A 25841-nucleotide genomic window follows, 5' to 3' on the forward strand; every position below is an offset into this window, starting at 1 on the left:
TAATGAACGAATATAAACGGACATGAACATGTTGATTTTTTTAAACGAACAAACATGAACACACATATTGGTCTTATGAAAATGGGGGTGGTTGATGTAGGTGACGATGGTGGTTGATGCATGAGAGGGGAGGTTGACGGTGGTGGGTTGTAATCGGAAGTTAACCGATGATGGAGAGGATAAACCGACGACGAAAAATATGTAGAAGAGGGAAATTAAATTAGGGTTTAATGATGAAAGGTTTAACAAATAACTGAGTTGTTTAAGGGTGCAAAAATTATTGTTTGATTATAAAAGATTTTCACAAGTGTATGAGATGTTATAACATATTTAAGGATTATATGAGTTTGGCGCGACAATATATATATATATATATGAGAGAGAGAGAGAGAGAGAAGGGAGGGGTGAGACAGTATGGGGCGTCTTTAATAGACTCTTAGACAACATATCATACCTCTCCTTGAACAACCACGCTTGTGTAGATGCATCACCATCACTTTTGAGTTTCTCATTGATCTACATATGGCATTCCAAAGAAGTAGAATATTTTAATTAGTTTAAAAAACAATAATATTACTCAAAATGGAAGTGGCAGTGGCAGTGGCAGTGGTATTACTAAAACTGGTATTTGGAACCGAAAGGCTTGGGTAGATATTTTTCACCATTTCCTTCTTATTCATCAATAGCTCTACTTATACAAAGCTTTATGGTGATTGCATCCACAACTGTTTCAAAAGGAGCATAGGAAATCACAAATTTGAATCAAATAATCCAGTGGTTTGAGAGAGGTAGGAAGCAACCAGCCAATCAAGGGCATATGATTTTTTGGTAGACATTTATATAAATAGACAAATGGATACTCACATTTTAAAGCCTAGAAAAACTTCATTTGATAACTTCTCCGTACATGTGACCTTGAATAAGATGCCACCGAAGGTTTGCAATGCGGATCCTAGTAAACCTCATCCTTATCGGTTAAATAAACCTATGAAGTAAGTAGAAATAAGATTTATGAACTCAATGGAATTTGTTAAGTAACATAATACCTTTTTACAAAAAAAAATAAAAAATAAAAAATTATTGTACCAAAATATTCGGAGACGTTGAGTGGAATCCCTTCTACTGGGGTGGAGATGGTAGATTTGTTTTGTGTTTAGTGTTGTGGCCAGAGATGATTTTGGTGGCCGGAAAAAGTGAACACGATAGAAGATGTAGGAAAGAAAGCTGAAGAGGAAGAGAGATTGGTTTGAGATTGATATGGGTTGTGAAATAAGACGAGGATGTGGAGGGTTTCAGCGGGATATTCGGGATTCCTGGTGTAGTGTGTACAATGAAAATATAAAGCTAGTAATGAACAGAGAGATGAAAATGACCGGTCATAGTACAATTTGACATAGGGCATGTACATATTATATTTGATATTTGTTTATTATTATAATTCATGTTTCATTTGGTTTTATTTAATTATTTTACTTAGTTGAATATTTCAAACTTAGTCTCCAACTTAATATTAGTAAAAAAAGGAAGAAATTTCAAAAATAAGCGTTTATAAAAACAAATTTCAAGTTTTAGGTGTTATTTGCAAGAAATTTCAAAAATAGGTATTATAAACTAGCAGTGACGAGTAGTTTTTAGAACCAATTAAAACTTGTCACGTGTCCATAACATCTCACTAATCATTTACTCGTCACGACTAAATAATCTTTATGCCTCGTAATCAATGTCCGCGAGTAATTCACAAGTTCTTTAGTCGCGACGAGTAGATTGTAAGTGAAACTAGTCGCGACGAGTTAACTACTCGTGCAGGGAATGCAAACCAGGTAAACTAGTCGTCGCGACTAAAGGACTTATGAATTACTCGTGGGCGTTTATTACGAGGCATAAAATTTATTTAGTCTTGACGAGTAAATTATCAGTGAACGTGGCAAGTTTTAATTGGTTCTACAAACTACTCGTGTGTTATCATAATATGCTCGTCACGACTAGTTTATAATACCTATTTTTGGAATTTCTTGCAAATGACACCTAAAACATGAAATTTGTTTTCATAAACGCTTATTTTCGTAATATTCCCTAACTTCTCTGTGGTAACCGTTGACTCGTGTGATTTGATAGAAAAGGTTATTCAAGAGCATCCAAACTCATTAAACATTGATAAATCTTAAAAGAAGCATCTCCTTACAATTAGGCTACTTGTTGTGGGGCGTCAAATGGACTAACTAAACAAAAGTGGTTGCGCCTTAACACCAGCTAAACCGAGTTGGGTCGTTAAGGTCGGGGCGTTAAGGGGCGTCAGTTTGCCGGGTAACGAGATTTTTAACAAGGAAATGGTGAGGCCACCCCCAAACGACCGCTAACGTTTTTTTTCATTTATTTAGTGTTTAGTTAAATCACAAAATGCAAGTTAATGAGTGGGTTAGTTAAAGTTTCACTACCTACGTGGCAGTGACACATTGCTTGAACTACTTAGCAAACCCTTCTTCATAACAACCAGTCTTATTAGTTTCTCTTTAGTTTATTTTAAAGTCCGCTATTATGCATCTAAAAGAGGCGTCAAGCATACCATACATGCATGTTAGCAATGGCTACACCACGCTGGACAAAGTATAGGGGGTTGCCAAAGGTTCAGGCGGAACCCACATAACGTTTGAGATGAAGTTTTGACTTGCGGGCCACCCCTTTCATTCAATCACCCTTTTTTTATTCTTTTGCTTTCTTGTTATTCTAATATATAGTTAAACCATATCACACTTGTTAAAAGATTGACTAGTTAAAGTTACTGTCTATGTGACTGAAAGTGACGGTTTAACAAGTCATTGTAGTTAAACCACATCACATGTCCTAACAATACAATTTTTCAACAATATTACAAAGTTATAGGCGAGATAAAAATCAACTAGCATCTATAGATCAAGAGCAGGGCAAAATAAAATAAAAAATCCAGTCATGTAACTTAAACCGGTAATCCCATCAAAATTTTTAGGGTGCATTCGTTTCACGGAATGGAATGGAATGGAATGGAATTGGAATTGGAATTTGCATAGAATTTGCATAGAATTTAAAGAAAATGGATTTGGAATCTAAACATTCCATTAGGAATTGGAATTGAAGGGAATTGAAATCTAAATACATTCTTAATGTGTTCGTTTGACAAATGAATAGAAATCAAGAATTTTCTTTTTAACACTAGTAACGGCGAAAACATTTTAGTTTTTTTAGATTTTTTGTTTTTTATTTATATTTTGCGTTATGATTTTTTTATTATTTTTTTGAATTTTTTACGGGTTTTCTATTAAGGTTAAAAACCCCTCAAAAAATATTCAAAAATAATAATAAAAATTTCATAACTCAAAATATAAATTAAAAACAAAAAAGGTAAAAAAAAAACTAAAATGTTTATTCGTTGTCATCGTTAAAAAATACTCGAGATAAGATTCTAATGAATATCCGTGAATTCCTCCACATTTTGCAATGATTTAAAATCCTTCTATTTAAAGAAATTTGAAGGAATTGAATTCCAATTATAATTCCAATTCTTTGAACCGAACACACCAAAATGGAATTAAGATTGCAATTTCAAAGAAACGAACACGTCATATCATAGAATTTTAATTCCAATTCTTTTGAATTCTCACGAATTTTATGAAACGAATATGCCCATAAGGTTTTAATAGTGCCTAGGAATCGTTTCCATTATCCTTTGTATTCGTTTGCTCATGCTTATAAATTTATAATCTAATTAAAAAACATATATTTCCTTCAATTTTAACGAGCATCTTCCTTATTTCTATCACCTACTTAGAAACTATTATTTTGTTCTACTTTTCTTTTCTACCACTCTCATCAACTTATAAATAAAATAATAACTAAAAGAGTGCCCGCACGATACAACGGGAAACAAGTACTTTGATAATCATGTAACAAATTTATGGATGTTCATTATTCCGTTTGAAATAGTGAGACCGTTCACCAGTTTGGTTTCCCGGTTTAAACCTGAGCTGGCCATATATATTGAAATGTTTATTATTTACTTATTTAGTATTATATATGTTTTATAATATATATTCGACATAGTTAAAATATAGTTAAACAAAGTTATATTTAATACAAGCAAACTCGTCTATTACAACTTTAATTTAGCCCAATTTCTAACATGTTTTTTTATAATCTTTGTTCTTATTATGATTTCGTCTTCTCTTTATTCTAATAAGGTTTATTATTTGTGTGACCAAAGTTATACTCCCCCCCGTCCTATTATAAGTGTCCTAATTTGATTTTTCGAGTCTTTCTTGTTTAACTTTAACCGACAATATTTTTGTTTGTGTTATATAATACTTGATGTAAAATATATGAATGGATTGTGTTTTAAATGTATTTTACATTGATATAATTTTCATCAAGTATTATATGACACGAACAAAAATATTTACGGTCAAGGTAGCAAAAGAAAGACTTGAAAAGTCATCTAGAACACTTATAATGGGACGGAGGGAGTATTTGTTTATAGTATGATTCTCTTAATAAGATATTAGTTGGTGCTTAGTTTGAAGTGAAGTGATATGCAAATTAATAACTCTTATTTTAAGTTTTAGGGGGGGTGTTTGGGATTGCTTATTTTCACCAACTACTCCCATTGACAATCTCATAAAGATATTAGTGGGTCCAAAGTTAAAAAAAATAAAAAATAAAACAAAGCAATCTAGATTGGCAATCTGGGTTGTTAGAGCAAACCCAGATTGCAATCCAAACTAACCCTCAATAACTTAATTAATCAATTAATTTTTAATATTCTAACTAAAAGAAATAATTAAATACACGATGTTTCTTAAAAAAATTTATAAACATTCCGACATAAATTTTTTTAAAACAGACTTCATTACAAAAATATTTTTTTTAAGTTGGGATGGGTTGTGAATATGTGTAAACGATTGGGATGTGTTAAATTATGTAGATTGATGTGAGAGAAATTAATTTTATAATGTGAGATTGAGATTGTGAATGTGTATAGCCTTATAACTTAATAACTTTTTGAAAAGTAATAAGGTGTTTGGATTGCTGATATTGTGAGAGGAAACGTTTCATAAGTCAGAGGCGGATCCAGAAATTTTTACTAGGGTGGGCACAAAATGAAACAAGTAAAATTAGTGTTTGGTCAAAGAGAAAAGTTTCATAAGTCAGAGGCTATGATTATTTTTATAGATGTGTCATACTAATGTATTCTTGGTTAAGTGTAGTGATTCAAGTTAATATATATAATTAAAGTGTCATGTCATTGTTACGTAGACAATATGACTTTAACTTTACCTTCTTTTAACTTAGGTGTAGTCGTTTTAATTTGGTTAAATCATTCATTGTTTTTTTATAAAAAAAATAGTTGATAAATACTAATATAAATAATTGATTGCGAGAAGGTTTGTGAAAAATGTGTTGTTAGGGTCAAAGGCTTTCGTGCTGGAGTTGTTTGGGTTTTTGGTCGTTAAAATGGTAAAAAAATTGTTTTTTTAAGTTTAAGTTAATTTTTCTTGATGGGTAACAACTATTTTGTTACCTTAGAAAGCATAATGGGCAACGACTATGTTAAAGAAACACTTGTTAAGGGTTAAAAGAATATGACGCCCTTGTTTGATTTCGTATTGGCAACCGGGCAGTGCCTACGTGACTAGTGGTGGCGCCCCATGGGGCTACCACTACAATATATTATGGAGTTTTCTTTAATTGATAGCTAAACATTTTGATTTGGATTTTGAGTGGGTTTGAATTGCATTCGGATGCGGACGTAACAAAGGCTTAAAAGGATAGACACAAAGAAGTGGGCGATTGGAAACAAGTGACAAACCCACTTAAAACAACAAAATTAAGAATGTGTTTTGATGATTAGCAACTTTGAGCCTCTCAAAATCACATAACTTTTTCGACAAATTCATGTTAACAAAGAAGAAACACAAGTTGGAAAAGCGTGCAAAAGTGTATGAAGTGGTCCTTAAGTGTTTATCTTACTTTATCTATGGATGGAGAAACATGATAATAGTTTTGTAACTAGGAAAACAATATAGACTAATCTTTATGATGGGAGAATATTCATGTCAATAACATACTAACTCGTGAGAAAAATAACATATAATCACACTTTTTCTATATTGTTTTACTTCTATGTTGAGTTTTATTAATGAGATACTTCTATATAATCATGTTATATATTTATTACAAAAATATCCGGATGATCGCACAATATGTAAACAAAAAGTTTAAAAACACTTAGAACATATAACACTTACAACTCTACATTAAAACACAAATCACTTTGCCATCATGAGCTAGCTCTGGTGGAAGGGGGGGGGGGGGGGGTTCATAAGATTTTTTTCCTAGGATGTCTCAGGTCTGATTCTAACAAATGTAAGGCACTTACTACGAAGAACACCATTGTCGGATGATTCGAACTCGGGTAAGGAGCAGTTGATGTAGAAGCTTTCCTTCAAAGACCTGTCAACTGGGGTAACGCCACTTTAAAAAGAAAAAAATACCATAAATCACATATATTAAATTTAACTGGAATACGTTTATTATATACAATATTATATAAGTGACATTATTCATAGTATAATAAAGATTAGTTATCAACCTGGTAAGATATTATGATTTCAACTTCACTGATAAATTAAGAGCATTAATAGCCTTGACTACTACAATAAGTTGGTTCAAGAAAACTTTATGATTCTAATAATCACAATATATAGATTATAAAGTTTTAATTTTTATAATAAAGACCCGATTTTACATCAAACCACACATTTTATAGGGTTAATAAAAGAAAGCGAATTAGGGTTCTCAAATCTTGCAAAAACGAATCTAATAAAATTTGTGGTTTCATGCATTCATTTTAAAATTTAACTAAAAGGGTAGAAAGTCACGCAAACCGTTCTTGATTCTTGTCCATAATGGCAACCAGGAGCCAAGTTGTAAGGCTGATAAAACCCAAATTAAACCACATTAAAGATAAAAATTTTGCCTTGAACTGACTGATTGTTGCAGATGACTCGACTATAAGTACACAACATATCAATGATTCACATATGCTAGTCCACACGCAAAATCACCAAAACGAAAACACCTTTTTGTTTTGTCTCGGGCTACCGACCGATCATCTCACAAGCCGAGAACATGGTCGAGGCTTTTGTTCTTGACCCATGGTTGAAGAAGAAGATTGGGCGACCGACTTGTGACGGCTAAGGTTTTTAATTGGTTTGTTGATTTGTGAGTATCTAATTAGTTTTATCCTCATGCCTTTTATAACTAGTTTAGAACCCGTGCATCACACGAAGTGAAAATTATTAATACATAAAGTTGTTAAATCTTTATGTGCATCCCATAGGAGAATATGTATTACATATACTAACGATTGTAAAAATTAATATCATTGTATTTTGAAAATACATGAATTAAAATTAATGTAATTTCACATCCTTTTACGTATTAATTGAAAACAAAAGTTACATGACCAAACTTCAAAGTTTCTTAAATAAAGGAAAACTTAAAACAAATATGTTTTATTAGTACAATTTATAATTTCTTTAAAAACAAATTATTATTAATAGATGAGAGTTGTATATAATAAGAGAGAAAATCATAAAAAAATTGATGAGAAAGGACATGGATATGACAAGCGTTGTGAGATAGTTCTATTTATCATATAGTATATATATTATCATGCATAAATTTCAATAATATCAAGTTATTGATAGTGTATACAAATGATGAGATGATGACAACCCTTTTCTCTATCATGGGGGATAGAGAGCTTGTTCCCGTTCCCTCTCCAATATAATATATCATATAACATAAAAAAACGGTTAAACATCAAATAACCATACTAGCTTTATCATGAAATGGTGGTTAGTCGCAATAGATGTGAGCTCAAATCATCAAGAAAAAACCACATTTATCCCTTTAAAAGTATCTAGACCTAATAAAAGTCTACACATCAAGACATTAAACGACTAACAAACAAAATAATATGCAAAGCCAAAACCTTAACCTTAACAAAAGTATGATAAAATTTACACACTCTTTAAAAGTCAATAACCTTAACCGACGCTAATCAATATGGAACATATTGTTAAGCTCTCATTGTAAGCTCTCTTTGTTACCAGCAAAACATTCTTTCGTTAATTAATCTCGCATTCTGCATCTCGTCGCTTCAAATCATCATCGAATTATGTCAGCGACTACCCTCGTAACGAGTCTAAAAACCGCACAAATCATCAAAGAATAATTCATTAATTTAATTCATAATTTTCCTAAAATATAACAATACAGGCCAAGAACAATAAACCTTTGTTACAAAGGTTACTTTATAATAATAAGTCTATACACTAACACACGAAACGACTATTGCAAACAAAAATATATGTAAAGCTAAAACCCCATAAAGAAAAGTACGTAAAATTTATACTCTTTAAAAGCCCATAATCTTAACCGAAGCTAATCAACATAGAACAAATTGTTAAGCTCTCATTGTAAGCTCTATCTGTTACCAACAAAGCTTTCTTTCGTTAATTAATCTCGCATTCCACTTCTCGTCGTTTCAAATAACCATCAAATTACGTCAGCGACTACCCTCATATTGAGTTTAAAAACCGCACAAATCATAAAGAATAGACTTAACTGTATGGTTGATCCCTGTGGTTTGCAGACATTGCACACCTGATACTCAAACTTAACTAATTACAAACTTGATTCTTATAATTGTACACTTGTTACAAATGCGGTCCAAATGTATGAATTTTGTAGCTACGGTGGTCCTTACCTGCTAACGTCGTTAACTTTTCAGTTTTTGTAGCTACGGTGGTCCTTACCTGCTAACGTCGTTAACTTTTCAGTTGAATCTGTGTAAAATGAGAGTAGTTTAGTCAGGTATTATTAATATTGAGAGTAATTTGATCATTTTATACAGATTCAACTGAAAAAGTTAACAGCGTTAGCAAGTACGGATCACCGTAGCTACAAAATTCATACGTCTAAACCATCTTAGCTAAGTTTGGAAATTACGCATACAATATATGCAAATCATAAGGATCAACCATGCAATTAAGTCTAAAGAATAATTTCTTAACTTAATTCAATATATTTTCCAAAAATATAACAACATAGGCAAAGAACAATAAACCCTTGTTACAAAGGTTACTTAATAATAATATTAATTAATATTATAAATAATATTGTGGTTGTTTTGCGACTTTGCGTAGACCGACAACATCATTCATCATCCCATAAATCAAAGCCCTTCGCACGCCACAAAATCCCCAATTCGATCAAATTATTCTTCATACCCACTAAAACCCTAAATTCACACACACCTTTAATTAGGGTTTTACTGATGGATTCAGAAGATGATATGCATGATGCCCATGATGTTGATTCTTACGAGGAAGATTATTACAGCGGTGATGCGATGTACAGCGAGGATGAAGATGATGCTGCATACGAGTTCTTGCATAATGAGTCTGATGATTCTGATACAGAATTAGTTAGTCGTCAACAGGTGAATTTAATTAGTAAAGATTGGATTTTTTTGGGTTTTCGATCATGGGTTTGTTGGATGATGATGGGATTGTTTCAATACATTATGTTTTTTGATTATTTGTTCCTTAAAGTTGATTGCTTTTTGGTTCTTTAAGCTGGTTACTAGGATTTCAAGAATCAAGTAGCTTGTTTTATGTTTCAGAACTAAACAGTTTTAGTAAAATTAATATATTTGTTTTAATCAATTTTGCATAACGATTCTGATGATTTTATGACGTGTTAGTTAGTTGCCAACTGGTGAATTTAAGTAAAGTTTGGATTTTTTTGGTTTATGGATCATGGGTTTGTTTTGTTAGATGGTGATGGGATTGTTCCAAGACATTATGTTTTTTGATTATTTGTTCTTTAATTTTAGTAAAGTTGATTGCTTTTTGTTTTTTTAAGCTGATTATTGGGATTTCATGAATCAAATAGCTTGTTTTATGTTTCAGAAATTTTTTGTTAAAACAGGTTTAGTAAGGTTAATATATTTGTTTGTCAATTTTGCATAACGATTCTGATGATGTTGATTAGTAAAGTTAATATTTTGTTTTGATTTATAGATCATGATTTTGTTAGCTAATGATGGGATTGTTGCAAGACATTATCTTTTTTGATTATTTGTTCTTCAATTTTATTAAAGTTAATAATTTTTTTCTTTTTAAGCTGATTATTGGGATTTCATGAATCAAATAGTTTGTTTCATGTTTTAGAAAAAAATTGTTAATTTTAGTAAAGTTAATATTTTTTTTATTGATTTTGATTATTAAAGCTAATGTTTTTTTGATTTATGGATCATGGTTTTGTTAGCTAATGATGGGATTGCTCCAAGACATTATTTTTTTGATTATTTGTTTATCAGTTTTAGTAAAGTTGATGTTTTGTTAGCTGCTTTCAAACTGATTGTTGAGACTTTAAGAGGGGTGCTAAACTTGGATGATTTAGCATTTGTTCTTGATAATTTGTTTCATGTTTCAGAAAAATTATACTATATTGAAGGAAGACGATATCTGCCAGCGCCAAGAGGAGGATATCACTACAATTTGCTCGGTTCTTTCGATTTCAAGGGATTCTGCATGTATGCTTTTACGCAGTTATAACTGGTAATGTCTTAAGTTATGTGAATAATTTATCTGATCAAGAAGTTTGGTATTTTTGTTTTGTATTAAGCTGGGTTGATGTTCTGCAGGAATGTTAGTAATGTTCATGAAGCATGGTTTGCTAATGAGGATAAAGTTAGAAAGGCTGTTGGTTTGTTGGACACGACAGTTAAGCCACCAAAAGCTGGAGAGGTATGTAAATGTTAGGTTAAATATGTTGAATGTGATTGTGTAAGTGTTTATGGTTTTTTGTTTATATTTTTTGAAGCTGCTTTGTGGGATCTGCTTTGAATCATATTCACTTGATAAGATTAGCTCTGCTGCTTGTGGCCATCCTTTTTGCAATACATGCTGGAAAGGTTTATTTTTATTTTAAAATTCGATGTATTAGCTGATCCTCAGTGAAAAGCTTGCATTATTAATAAAGTTTTTATCTTTTTATCTGTTTATTGTAGCTTACATCAGCACATCTATCAGTGATGGTCCTGGATGCTTGACATTAAGATGTCCCACTCCATCATGTGGTGCTGCTGTCGGAGTGGACATGGTCAACATGTTGACTTCAGATGAAGATAAAAAGAAATATCGGCGTTACCTTCTTAGATCTTTTATTGAGGACAGTAAAAAGGTATACATTTACTTTAACCTGTTAGTAGGTTGTGTCTTTTCTTCCTGGCTCCTGCAATTTAGGATTTTTTTTCATATATTTATATTTTTTATAGACAAAATGGTGTCCTGCTCCGGGCTGTGACCATGCAATTGAGTTTGAACTTGGAAGTGGAAGCTATGATGTGACGTGTCATTGCTCATACAGCTTTTGTTGGAATGTGAGTATTATAATGTTAATCTATGTTCTTGCTTCATAAACGATACAGTTTTCATTTTATATTTATTGCAGTGTACAGAAGAAGCTCATCGACCGGTGGACTGTGAAACCGTGTCAAAGTGGATAATGAAAAATAGCGCGGAGTCAGAAAATATGAATTGGTAAATGCTATTTTTAATAGAATGGCATATATTTGTAGAATGTTAGTTTTTTCTTGTTTTGATGGTTCATGTTTCGATTTCAGGATTTTGGCTAATTCTAAGCCTTGTCCAAAGTGTAAACGTCCAATTGAGAAGAACCAAGGTTGTATGCACATGACTTGCAACCCCCCTTGCAAATATGAGTTTTGCTGGTAAGATTTGGTTACTTGTAATGGGTTCTGTTTGAAAGGTTGAATCTTTGTATGGTTTGAAACGGGTCTGATTGGGTTTAGCTAAAAAACATTCTAGTTTACAAAGTTGTGAACTTTATGAACATAAGTTAATGCCCTAGTCTTACAAAAAATTGTACATATAGGTTGTCTTGGTCAATGGTCGGATCATGGAGAGAGGACTGGTGGCTTTTATGCTTGCAATCGTTATGAGTCAGCAAAGCAAGAGGGAGCGGTAGTTAAACTGATCTATTTTGCTTCAAAACAATCATTAATATCTATTTTTTTTTCATTTTAATTGTTGATCCGGTAATGACTTCAATTTTCATTTGCAGTATGATGAATCTGAACGTCGAAGAGAGATGGCAAAGAACTCTTTAGAGCGATACACTCATTATTATGAACGTTGGGCTACAAATCAATCGGTATGCACCAATTGTTTTAACCAGTATTCTTCTCATTGTTTCGACACTTTGACCACTTTGGCATATTTGAATATTCTGTGTCGTGGTTGAACCCGTAATAAATGGTATATGATACTTTTATTTTTTCACAATGACAGTCGAGGCAAAAAGCACTTGCGGACTTGAATCAGATGCAAACAGTTCATGTAAGTTGATATTCTGATCTTTTTCTTTTAGCATTTTGGAAGAATAAAATAGCTGTACTTTGCTGCTATGTATATTGCAATGTCGAATACAGCTGTAGAGTATAATAGAATTGGTAAGGCTATATATATATATATATATATAGCCAAGGGATCATGGGGACGGGTTCTCACAATGGCACTTAGAACGACTCTTCTGATGATAAGGTTGAATTATTAAAAAAACGTCACTGACGATTTGGTCTTGGGCCTTATAAAGTACTTAAAAGAAGGTTCAACATATCCTCTTGAGTGAGCAATTGAAAGAAATATGATTGCAAGTTTGTTGTGGAATGGTAAGGGTTGGAGAAGTGTGGTCGGTGACAGCATCTCATATTTATGCTGTTGGTAACTCTTTAAGCAAATTTTGAACAAAAAACCGACCTTCCAGTTTCAAATTCGGCAACACGTACTGAACAAAGCATCGGTAATTACCAGTCAAGCTCAAAAGAGCCTCTTACTTCACGCACGCTGGTCAGTGTAGGCCATGATTAAACTGCATTAATATTTTTTCTAATCAGCTTGCACATATTTGGGACTCACCACGTGGACTAAAAAATCACTTGAGATTGGTCAAACCAGTACTTGGAAAGATTGGCTTATTACTGATTGCTACAAAGAAGTTTCAAGGCTACCTGCAAGTGATGGTTTTGTTGTTTCATTGTTTACTATATGCTTGAATTGTTAAGATAGTATCCAACTGTGAGAACGATTATTAGTAACAAGAAAGAACACAATAGCAGCGACTGATATTGCTGATTGACGGTGATGGTAGCGGATCGATGATGATAACATTTAGTTTTGATCGCTGACGTTCGGGCGGTGGCGACATGGTGAAAGGCAATCACACAAGCACAATAATAACTGAAAGTAAAAGGACACGGGAATTGTCCAATCCGACCCACGTCCACGGGCTGCAACTAGAGAACATAATTTATGAGGTGATAATAGATTGCAAGTATGATATTGAAACATAATAGTAATGTGAGCCAAAAGGTGGCAAGGAAATTGGCTTCCGGGATATGTTTACCGGGGATAGCGTGGCTACAAGGGAAGAGGCAAATCTGTGAGAATTATATATTGATTGAAAGATATTGTAAAGAAGAGATACCTGGGCCCCAAATGCAACACCTTGTAATATATGTGTCTGCATGCCAGATGGAAAAAGAAACATCTCATTCCAATTAGCTTGGATCGTATTTGATGAAGCCAACTATTGAATACCTAACACCAAATCAGGACTAGGGGTGTGTTAACAAGCTGAGTCACTCGTGAGCTACTTAGATTGGCTCGTTAAATCTTGAATGACCCAAGCTTAAATTAGCTCGATCTTTTGAGGCCCATAATTAATGAACGAGCTTAAGCCCGAGCTTTACATATCGAACTTGAGCCTGCTTGAAATAATTATTATTACGTATCGGTTTTCTGTTATTCCAGGGCCAGGCTGATCCTCATCGACTTTGGGTTGGGCCTATCTTGGACTCAAATTCTAACACCAAGCTCCTTGCATTATATACTGATCGGGACTTGTGTATACCAACATGGGCCTCCACTTCGTCCTTAAAAACATTTAAGAAAACACCTGACGCATAATTTTTTTTTGGTTAATTAGAAACCTGTGCTGATGTGTTCAGTTTGTTTGTATTTTTATTTTTATAAAACTGCTTTATTCTCTACGTTGTGCCCTTATTCGGTCCATGTTTTTCAGCTTGCAAAACTTAGCGAGAAACAGTGCCAACCTGAAACACAGTTAAAGTTCATTATAGAAGCTTGGTTGCAGGTACGCATACTTTTTTAAGCTTGGTTGCAATCTTTTGTTTGTTTACTTAATCTCAATACACTAAATCTCTATTTTTTTTCCCCTTATTATATATGTGTTTTTCTGTCCTGCAGATAGTTGAATGTAGGCGTGTGTTAAAATGGACTTACGCGTACGGCTATTACCTACCTGAGCGCGAACTTGCAAAGAGGCAGTTTTTTGAGTACTTACAAGGTATTCCGAGGTTCCCACACTGTACACTCAAATGTCAAACCCTAGAATGATTTATTCGTGTAAAGGTTTTAACACAAATTATCGATGGCAGGTGAAGCGGAGGCTGGTTTAGAAAGGCTTCATCAATGTGCAGAGAAAGAGTTACATACTTACCTCAACGACGATAGCTCTCAAGACGCGTTTAACAACTTCAGAACAAAGCTGGCTGGTTTGACTAGGTAATCGTTTTCTAAAGTTTTCAACCTATTTTTTTACTGCTAAACGTGTATTTAATATTTATTGACAACCGCAACAGTGTCGCACGCAACTACTTTGAGAACTTGGTTGGAGCACTAGAAAACGGGCTATCAGATGTGGATGCACACGCTGCATCAAGCAAGACAAGTACATCAAAGAACGCTGCCGGCACAAGCAAGTCAAAAGGGGCCAAAGGAAAAGGGTTTAGCAAGGTTGGAACCACAAGCCGAACCGATGATTCAACCGGGTGGGCATGTGATCAGTGCACCTATATGAACACAAAGACCGCCACTTCATGCCAGATATGTGGCAACGGTCGGTGAGACCGACCTGCTTGATAACGACACATGTGGTTAGTTGGATTTACACGATGTATTACGCCCCTTGAAGGAAAGATGGAAGGACCGGTTTTGTTGCAGTTGTAATGTGGGTGCTGGGTGTATATAGGCGATGCCTGGCTAGGTGGACTTGGTCAGGTCATGATGGTGTGTTTTGTTGTCTGGTTGGCGGTTAAAGATGTAGGTTGATAACCGTTGGTTGTTTTGAATTGAAGTAATGTGGATGTTTTGTATTACTTGAAAGGGGGTTTCTTAATGTTATAATGGAGTTTATAAGTTATATTTATTACAAATTTTTATAAACCTATTGATATCTTACTATGTATAAAAATGTTTAATATTAAAAACTCATTTGCATAAAACTCATACACAGGCCTATAGGCACGCTGGCGGCCATGCCACTCCAAGACACTCGGCTCATGACTTGAGTCACATGTCATGCCATCATCAAAGACGGATCAATCTGTATGGCACAACTGTGTTTAACCAAGAACACGTTTGAACCGACAAGTTAGACAAGGCACGAACGTGACTCCAAACTTGCACGGTTGGGCCAATATGATTCACCCATATCACGGTCGTGCTTACTGAATCAGCATACGTAGGCCGGCAGTTATTGACTGACGTGCTTACTGAATCAGCATACGTAGGCCGGCAGTTATTGACTGACGACCATGCTTACGACTTACCTAATCAAGAAACACGTTCATAATATTGGAATGTGACATGAACAAACAATATAATGATTAATGATCAGCAGATAACTTGAAGGGGGGCTATATAGTATATACTAATGATAGATTGTAATACTGACCAAAGTTAGTTACCTTTTTGAAATAAAAAAATGTGACAAGAGTGATAAACTGAAGCTAGATAATGAATAAAACCACCCATGCAAGGTGAAAACATTAATTAATATCTAAGAACAAAAGTACTACAATTATACATAATTAAAGCTTTCATTCTAACACTCTTAATAAGCTTCCATCCTGTTAGGAATAGGAGTCTTGATGACATGTAATATCTGAATCACTTCCGCCATCGACGGCCTGCTTGAAGGTATCTGAGAAGTGCATACTAATGCCAGTTTAAGAACAGGCAACACCTCTTCTTCAGGATACTGTCCCATGCTCATATCAACACAGTCTAACACATTACCTTCTTCTAACATCATCTTAACTTGCTCCTCAAGTATTAACACGTTATCATCTCCATACTCGACCGGCCGCTTACCTGTCACAACTTCAAGAACCAATGTCCCAAACCCATAAACATCACATTTCTCGTTGACACGTAAGCTTTGACACGCTAACTCTGGAGCCACATAGCCCAATGCACTTTGAAACCGGTTACTCATTACTTGCTTGTCAAGTTTGGCGAGGATTCTAGTCAATCCGAAATCTGATATTTTTGGGTTGAAATCATCGTCTAGAAGAATGTTACTCGGTTTCAGATTATAGTGAACGATAGGTGGACGAAACGCATGGTGCAAGTGGGCCAGACCCTTTGCTGTTCCTAGCAAGATCTTGAACCGTTTTGACCACGAAAGCGGTTGACTTGAAGTTGACCATTCGTGTAGTTTGGATTGTAAGCTACCATTAGGTGCATACTCTGTGACCAGAAGCTGCAAGTTTGGTGTCCAATAATATCCTTTTACTGACACAAGATTAGGATGTCTTGCTTTCCCTAAAACCCGAACCTCACGATCGAAATCTTCCGGATACTGAATCATGTTTGACACTACAAGGTTTTTGATTGCGAGATCTCTACCTTCTTCGCCTAACGAAGCCTTGTACACAGTTCCAAAAATACCCTTCCCAATCTCAGCAGCCTTATGCAACAATGACTCCGGGTTACCAACCCAACCAGGGGCAATCTTGGAATCAAACCAAACAAGCTTCCAGATCGATAGGCTGCGTGTTGACCGAGCCGAGCCTGAGCAACTCTCAAGCGCGCTAGCGACAAACTGCAGCCGTTTTCTTGCTGATATATTGAGTAAGCTTATCACTAACACACCAATGGATATCAACACAGCTGCTAAAATGGAAATTATAGCGGAAACACTAAGAAACTTATGATGCTTGGAACCTTTTGACGATTTTGCCCCTCCTTCGCGATCTCCCATTTGATTCCCGTACGAAAACGGGTCAAGAACTAAAGGCTTTGGGACATCCATTTTACATGGTCCTTTCAAAAAAGGTGAACAAATTCCCATATTACCCTCTAATGAACTTTCTTGTAAGCTTGGAAATATGCCCTTATCAGGAAGTCTTCCTTGTAGTCTGTTGTATGATATGTTAACTGCTAACAGGTTTTCTAGTCCACCAAACTCTTGTGGTATCTCGCCACTTAGCTCGTTGGAATCGAGTTTGAGAATCTTGAGTTTTTTCAGAAGTGACATTGATCTAGGAATGAATCCCCGTAAATCGTTGTGAGACATGCTCCTGCGTGTATCACGAATGTGAGGTCAAATTACGCTTTTTCCCTTAATGTGGGTCGCTAGGAAACGTATCAAAATGGGTAGAAACTAGAAAGTGTATTTTTGACGCATACAACTTCCTAAATCGTTATATTCATAAGATTTGATTGCTACTGTAATAATATTGTTTTTGTAAGCATATTTAACAAACTAACTTTGAAAAAAGAGTAAATTACGGTTTTCGTCGTTGTGGTTTTACTCCAAAAGTTTAAAAGTCGCGATTTCAGTCCCTGATCTTTCATTTTTATTACAATCATATCCACCTCACTGACACCACCATCTCTACTGTTAACTTTTGAGTTAAAAGACTAAAATCCCATGTGTTAAAAAAAATAAAATTAAAAGGTTATTTTCTTTTGGATGGTGTGAATGTGGTGGACTGAAATCACAAGTATTAAACTTTGAGGTTAAAATGGTTACTTTGAGCAAACCACAGAGACAAAAACTGTAATTTACTGAAAAACCCTAAAGCCTTTTGACAAAATGTATTTTGGGTCAACCACAAGGACGAAGATCGTAATTTACTGAAAAACCGTAATTTACTTTTAGCAAACCACAGGGACGAAAACCGCAATTTACTGAAAAATGTGTGTGTGTTTTGACCAACGAAGAAATGACCTATTTTGACCCGTTACACGACCCGACCATGTTTTACCACCTCCGGATCTAATGATCTTACAAGAAGACTTACAGCAAGTAGAGCGACGAACACTTCCCGATCTCTTCTGGTATCATTCCCGTTAACGAATTCCCATCAAGCTGCAAGATTTCAAGGCTGCCCGAGTTGCATATATCACCCGGGACTGACCCATGAAACGCTCCATTTCGTAGATCCAACACAGTTAAATTCTCAAAATACCCAAGCTTCAAGGGCATTCTTGTCTCAAAATTATTCCAAGACAAGTTCAAGTACCTCAACTTTGAGAAAAGTCCCATTTCAGCCGGTATGTCATCCGTTAACCCGTTCGCAGACAGATCCATAGACTCAAGAGTCTCAAAAATCCGGCTCGATCCAGGAGGGATCGAACCAGTCAACTGGTTCCTCGAAAGATCAATCTGTGTCAACCCGAGCTCAAACAACCCCTCGGGTATGCTACCATTGAACCTATTCCCTCTTAACCGAACCACCGAGAGCTTACTCGAGTAGATCAATGATTTAGGAATGTTCCCACTTATATTATTACCCGAAAGACTCATGTAAGTTAATAATCCCAAACCACCAACTGACTCCGGGAGTGTCCCGGTTAACCCATTGCCTGAAACATCCAAGTATTCCAAGTCGTTTAATCGCCCGATCCATTTAGGAAACTCGCCGGTTAACATATTATTCGCTAGATTTAAGTAACTTAAAGAAGCAAGCCCATTAAAAGAAACAGGAACTGATTCTTTAAACATATTATTACTTAAATCCAACTTATTTAAATGTGAGCATAAGCCAAGATCAAAAGGCAAACTTCCAGAAAAATGATTCCCTTGTAGAAAAAGCTCTTTCAAGTAATGCAAACCCGAGACACCATCCGGGACACTACCCGTTAACACATTATGCGAAAGATCCAAGGTTCTAACCCGTGTCAACAACCAAAGACCCCTAGCGAAATCCGGGGTACCAGAAAACCAGTTTTTGGAAAGATTAAGATGGTTTAAGGAACTACATTGTGAAACCGAGTTAGGAATCGGTCCGTTAAGGTTATTTCCGGATAATGAGAGTACTCGAAGAGACGAACATGATGAGAAAAACTCATTATCAACCGGACCAGATAACGAGTTTTTGGACAAATCAAGAAACTTTAACCTTCTGGAGTTGGTTAAAAAAGGCGGGATGGTACCAGAAAGACTGTTATGCGAAAGATTAAGGTTTACAAGATTGTTAAGAAGTGATAGTTGAGGGTTAAGGTGTCCAGTGAAGTTGTTATGAGCAAGGTTTAGTACTTGGAGGTTTTGGACCTTTTGGAGGCCTATACCGAGCTTTCCGGACAGGTTTAACCCGATTAATGAAAGCTCGGTGACCCGTCCGGTGGCTGGATTACATGTTATGAACTTCCAAGAACATGGGGAGGTGTCATCTTGATTCCATGATGATAGATGTGATGATGAGTCAATGATGTCTGCTTTGAATGCTATGAGTCCTATAACATCATCAGCATTCATATCATCATGATCAATGGCTTTGCATGATGTTAATGAAAGAATTGAGATTAATGCAAGAATGATGAATTGAAGATGACCCATTTAAGTGGTTGAAGATGTTACTGAGTTTGGTTATTATTATTTATGTAGTGGGAAGTTTGTTAAAGAGTAAAAGGTTTATATAAAAGTGTGGGGCCCACTTGAGCCACATGCAAATGGGCTTTTTTTGTTTCTTGCTTCAACTTGACACTAGTGTGTTTTTCCCTAGTTTTAGTATCATCATTGGGACTAGGAATTGATGTTTGGAGCATCTTGATCAGGAAGTACCTTTTGCTTTATATCTTGTACTTAACTGTTTAAAGTGGAAGTTTCAACTTTCAAGAGTCACTGTGCAAATCTCAGTGAACCAACTAACATAAAGTAAAGCCTCATTTTTTCCGTTATAGAAAAGCCATACAGTTGTTAAACGGGTCATGTTTGTGGATTACTGGTCGACATGAACCATAAATTTTACGTGAATCAAAACATGAAACGACTTGAGAATTGTGTTAGATATATGGACCGAAACACAATAGGTGTATGCGCTTGTTTAAAAAATATTACATTTTCAAGTGTTTAACCTCCTATGCATATTCGTGTGTCAAAATAAGTATGACTCGTTTAACATAAAATTAATATATCTTAAGATTAGAAAATTTATAGCAAAACATACAAATGTGTATAAAATAGTTACATTGATGTTCATTTCATATAAGCTTCTAAATTTGACCATACAAAAGTAACAAAACATTTTTAAGAAAACGAATCGAAGCAAACAGATCTTCTTGTTTACTTGAATATAACCATTTAGCTAAATGTATATGACTTGAAACTGACACAAAACTTATTTAGACTAAATTCAAACTTGTCTACATTGAACCCGTATTGTATTTTGATAGAAAAATAAATCCTAGTATCTAAATACAACAAACATATTTATGTTTGTTTTGAAACAAATGTAAGATTGAAAGGAGGGAATGGAATGTTTTGAAACCTAAGTAAGTGGTGATGGGACCCACTAAGGCATAGATGCACATGAGATGGTTTGGTAATCGATAGTTGTTTGTCTCTACCTTCATCTTTGCACCACTGTGTTTTTCTTCATCAGAATTTGTTCACTTACATTCTTGTCTCCACTATGTTGTACCTTTTGCATTATCTCTTATACTTTCCTGACATACAACTTTTTCACTTTCTTACTTGTACACTGTGCATTTGTCTTTGTACTATAGTTAGTTAGTTACACACTGATCACAGAATACTCCATTGACCAAGAATGACAGGTGACTACTTGAATCAAATAAGTTGATCTATGCTTTTATTTGATTTTTTAATCTTTTTTATTAATATTATACATTAAATTTAAACCTTATGAGGATTTCAAATTTGCAATATACAACATTGACCATTCTATAGAAAAAATAATCAGAAAGATAGTTATTTTTATTAATGTATTTGTTTTCAGCAATAGCCATAGCCATAAGTCATAACTATGGTCATCAATCTTCTTTTACTCTCATGTCATTTAATAGCATACAATTACATACAAAGAGTGAGTTATACGAATATGAAAATTAGATGGTCGTATCTGGTTTATGTATCAGTTATTAACTTATTATAGATAAATAGAAAAATACTAGACTGTGATTTGCGTACATCTATTATGGACAAATAGAACAATACTAGAAAATGTTTTGTGTTGTATATATATTGTTGATATCACTCTTGGCCAAACATCCATGAGTCAAAGTCACTAGCTAGCGTTGACAATGTTCACTCTTAATCCAAACAATGCAAATCACTTTTGCATGAATCATTGATTAAGTTGGCTAGAGACGACAATGAGACAGTTTTGGGACGAGTATTGATAAAATCTCAGTCTCATATTTGGTTGTAAAACTATGTCTTGTACTTTTTGGACCGGTATCTTAGGACTATATGTATGGGTATTCTTGTGATATAATTATAGAGGTATAAGTGTATAACACATAATTACTGTTTTTTTTCAAAGATAGCTAACTATATATAATGATTAGATATATTGTATATTTTTATTGGAGACATAAAAATGTAGTCAAGAAAGGAACTACAAGATGATAAATACAAAGAATGAGATTAGGTGATTTAATTATTGTTATTGTTGTATAAATGACAATTATATGCATGTTAGAAAACTGCTCACGGGTTTCTTGGATACGTCATAAATGTTTATTAAACATGTTTCGAGGTAAACGATATATATATTTGTTTGCAATCATAAATTCATTGTATTAAATATGATATCATATTTGATTTTGTTATATTGTCATTATTATTTAATGAAGTTGAAAGAAAATATGAGAAGCCCGTGTGCGGGTGAGACACTTTTGTTACTTCTTCACATGAATCATTTTATATCCATCATTTGATGACCGCCTAAATGCCTAATTTATAAATTATAAGACAAAAAGGTATATTTTGTTTTCATATTTGTAATTTAGGGTAAATAACACTTTACAAGAAATTGATAAGATGCATAATTGACACATTGTGAACATATATTTCTATGATATTTGTTTCAAACATGTACTAAATTACTCCTCTTCGTAACAAATAAATATAATTGAAGTGTGGGAAAACATATCAGTTATAAAACTGACTCGAAAATCATGAAAACTATACTTGTATAGTCATACATATATATATATATATATATATATATATATATATATAGATATGGTAGTAGTTAAATATGCATATAATCTGGCATTACACAACAATATATTTGGTCATGTATACACTTTAATTTGTGTATCCGTTTTTATTCTAACGAACACCTGTTAAATTTACGTGAATGCGTACCACCGTTCTTTCATGTATCAACAGTTAAGTCTCGTTAATGCGTCAATATGCATCTCTTGTGTGACCTGCTATATAAAGATCGGTCTTGATGCATGTTAGAGTTTGTTAGAGAGCTCGCTTATACCATTTTATTTATATACATGTAAATGTAAAATGGCACAGGACGTTTGTTAGAGAACCCGCTCGCAATTGGCATATAATGTCTGTGTCAACTACTGTTTTTCTACACCAAATGTTACTCATGTACTATTCTTTACAACAATAAATCTAAGCTAGTTTTTCCATGTTTGAACGTGAAACATCCCAAGAAGATACATATGCATGTATCAACTACAGGGCCGGCCCAATAGTATAGGAAACTAAAGCCCTAGCTTTAGGCCCTCAAAATTTTGAGGCCCCATTTTTTTTAAATCTTTTCACCTTAAATGTTTATATTAATATGTACTTTGTAACTTTACCAAATAACCATTTGATTATATTAACCAGTGCGCAGTGCAGTGTTATGCTCACTCCAATTTTTCCACGGAGGCCCAGGTTCGAGTCATACATATCATCCCGTTTATCCTCAGTTTGTAACAAATTTCCCTTGGGATGTAATATATTTTCCTACTACTACTTGTTCAATATTTGATTAGAATCCTTTAGAATACGTAACGTGATTAGAACACATATTCTTCATTCAAATTTTCTTATGTTATATTATTTTTTTATTTATGTTATACATCATCGGCCCTCACAATATACAATCAAACGACATTCATGAGTCAAGGTTTCGAAAGTTAAATTGTTTTCATCCATCTTTCACGATTTAAGGTTTCGTTTTCATGATTCAAGATTTCTACTTAGTTGATTATTTATGTATTTTTTTCTCCTTTGTTAAATCCACTAAGTTCAGTTGCTTTATGTTAAAATTATAATTATTTGTCTTATAGTGGCCGATTTTGAATTGGAGTAGCTAAAACAACGTCTCATATAAATTCTTATTACTTAATTTGATCATGTTTCGACGTGTTATGATCGAAAGCACCAAAAAAATTATATATTTTAATTGGAAAAAAATGCCCCATATATTTTAACTCTCTTTAGGCCACCAAAAAGGTTGGGCCGCCACTGATCAACTACTATATAGCTAGTATGAGATGGAATGAGATAAAGAAACTAAGCAGGAATTTTTCTAATCAGAATTGGTTCCTACAAGTTTGGTACAATAGCTTGTCAGCTTAATTAACTGTTGTAGAACGGATATGGTGGTACTAGATAATTTTGTGTGGCCGGAATTTTGGCCACAATTTCGAAATCGTTGTCTGGGTAGCCCCCGGAAAAGGATGGAAAATGGTGGGTGAGAGGTAGGGACAGAGTCGACCCTGTGGTAGGGCAAACCAGACAACCGACCGAGGCATGTAATTTTTGAGGGCCATGGCCGACCCTATGGTAGGGCAAGATGATGGGTGAGAGACTGAGAGGTAGGGGCAGGGCCGGTCCTATACAATAACTAGTTAATAATGAAGATTTATGAATTATAAATTGATATTTTGATATAAGATATAATCGAAATTACCTATAACTTATTAAAATGAAATAAGAGAAACATGAAAAGGAATTCTGGACCCACATAATTATGACACGTGGTGTAATCAATTACTTATTTATTATGTATAGATTTTTGTAATATACGTAGTCTCTTATGTGTAAAAAGGTTAAAATACTCCAATTTTTAATGGAAGAAATAGTCGATATATAAAACTGGAGTTTGTGGTGCAAACGAGCCGAGCTGCTCGTGACCTACTCGAGATCGGCTCGTGAAAAATCATGATCGAGCCGAGCTTAAACAAACGCTCAAGCCTGAGCCTAAAAGTAATCTCGTTTAATAAACGAGCCCGAGCTTCACTTATCGAGCTCGAGTCGACTCGCGAGCCTAACGGATCTATCATTAACATAATTTCTATAATATATATATATAAATATTTATTAATTATTAATTAGTTTATTTAATATTATGAAAAAATAACTAACTTATATATACTAGTTTTTATTCCTCGTATTAAGCGGTTGTTTTACATTATTCGTATTTAATATTTATATATTTTTTTGAATTTTAATTTTAGTTATTGTAAATAAGTTAATAATATACTTAAGATTAGATGATGAAAGGGCCACAACCAAATGAAATGTTATTACCCGGTTTAAAAGCTATTTAGGTTTGGTGAAACCCAAGACCCTTTTAATTTTTTACTATAAAATTGTTTCTTAATTATAAATAATATTTTTTTTTAAAAAATCGGATACTAATTTTTAGTATATCCCTATTTTATAGAATTTTTATACCAAATATTTGGTGAGATTAATTTTTAATTTAATGAGATTTTATCTCGTTTAAGGGTTATCTGGGTTTGGTGATACTCATACCCGTGAATTCGGGTCAAATGCATAAAAAACCTGCATTTACATATACAACAATTTTGTAGCTTGAGAGAATGTAGGAAGGTTTCGTTTATATATATTTAAGATAAGATATCATCTTATATATAAAACTAGTTTTTATCCCCCGTATTACGGGGGTTATTTTATATTATATGTTTTTAATATTTATCTATTTTTTGAATTTTTATTTTTTTATTGTATGAAAGTTAATAATATACTTATGGTTTGATATTAAGTTGTTTCACAAATAAATGAGATATTATAACCCGGTTTAAAAACTATATGAGTTTGATGAGATCCAAGACCCGTTTATTTTTTTACTATAAAATTGGTTTTTTATTACTAAATAATATATATTTTTTAAAAATAAATCAAATATTAATTTTTAGTATATTCCTACTTTATAGGATTTTTGTATCAAATATTTGGTGAGATTAGTTTTTTAATTTAATGAGATCTTATAACCCGTTTAAGAAATATCTAGGTGTATTAAGACCTAAACCCGTGAATTCGGGTCAAATGAATGAGAAGCCTTCATTTAAAAATCAAGCAAATCTGGTGACTCCAAAAAAAGGGGAGCGACCACATCACGACACGTAGGATTTTTATATTTTCGTTTATATATCCCGTATTACGGAGGTTGTTTTATATTATTTGTTTTTAATATTTATTTTTTGAATTTTCATTTTTTTTACTGTATGAAAGTTAATAATTTACTTGTAGTTTGATGATAAATTGTTTCACAAATAAATGAGATGTTATAACCCGGTTTAAAAGCTATATGAGTATGATGAGACCCAAGACCCGTTTATTTTTTTTTACTATAACTCGGTTTTTTAATTATAAATTATATATATATATCTTTT

At 33.8% G+C, this 25841-nt stretch overlaps 1 protein-coding gene and 1 pseudogene across 2 annotated transcripts; one reads left to right on the plus strand and one right to left on the minus strand.

Annotated features, from left to right (window-relative positions):
* The first annotated feature begins 9202 nt into the window (after nt 1-9202).
* LOC143543565 (putative E3 ubiquitin-protein ligase ARI8) lies at nt 9203-15354 on the plus strand (annotated as a pseudogene). Its single transcript, XR_013137092.1, has 15 exons — nt 9203-9538; nt 10537-10661; nt 10748-10850; nt 10927-11017; nt 11114-11286; nt 11381-11485; nt 11557-11645; nt 11729-11853; nt 12001-12089; nt 12190-12279; nt 12417-12464; nt 14209-14280; nt 14394-14493; nt 14585-14711; nt 14789-15354. The product of XR_013137092.1 is annotated as a putative E3 ubiquitin-protein ligase ARI8 (transcript).
* A 608-nt stretch (nt 15355-15962) lies between these two features.
* LOC143543566 (probably inactive leucine-rich repeat receptor-like protein kinase At3g28040) lies at nt 15963-19790 on the minus strand. Its single transcript, XM_077035860.1, has 2 exons — nt 18239-19790; nt 15963-17512 (listed from the first exon to the last, which is right to left on the minus strand). Exons 1-2 carry the CDS (start codon nt 19774-19776, stop codon nt 16042-16044), a joined length of 3009 nt encoding a protein of 1002 aa, XP_076891975.1. The 5' UTR covers nt 19777-19790; the 3' UTR covers nt 15963-16041.
* Nucleotides 19791-25841: the final 6051 nt, after the last annotated feature.

The sequence above is a fragment of the Bidens hawaiensis genome, unplaced genomic scaffold (assembly GCF_021521415.1).
Source record: "Bidens hawaiensis isolate Kalapana, Puna unplaced genomic scaffold, B.hawaiensis_p1.1 tig00013186_1, whole genome shotgun sequence".
Classification (NCBI taxonomy): domain Eukaryota; kingdom Viridiplantae; phylum Streptophyta; class Magnoliopsida; order Asterales; family Asteraceae; genus Bidens; species Bidens hawaiensis.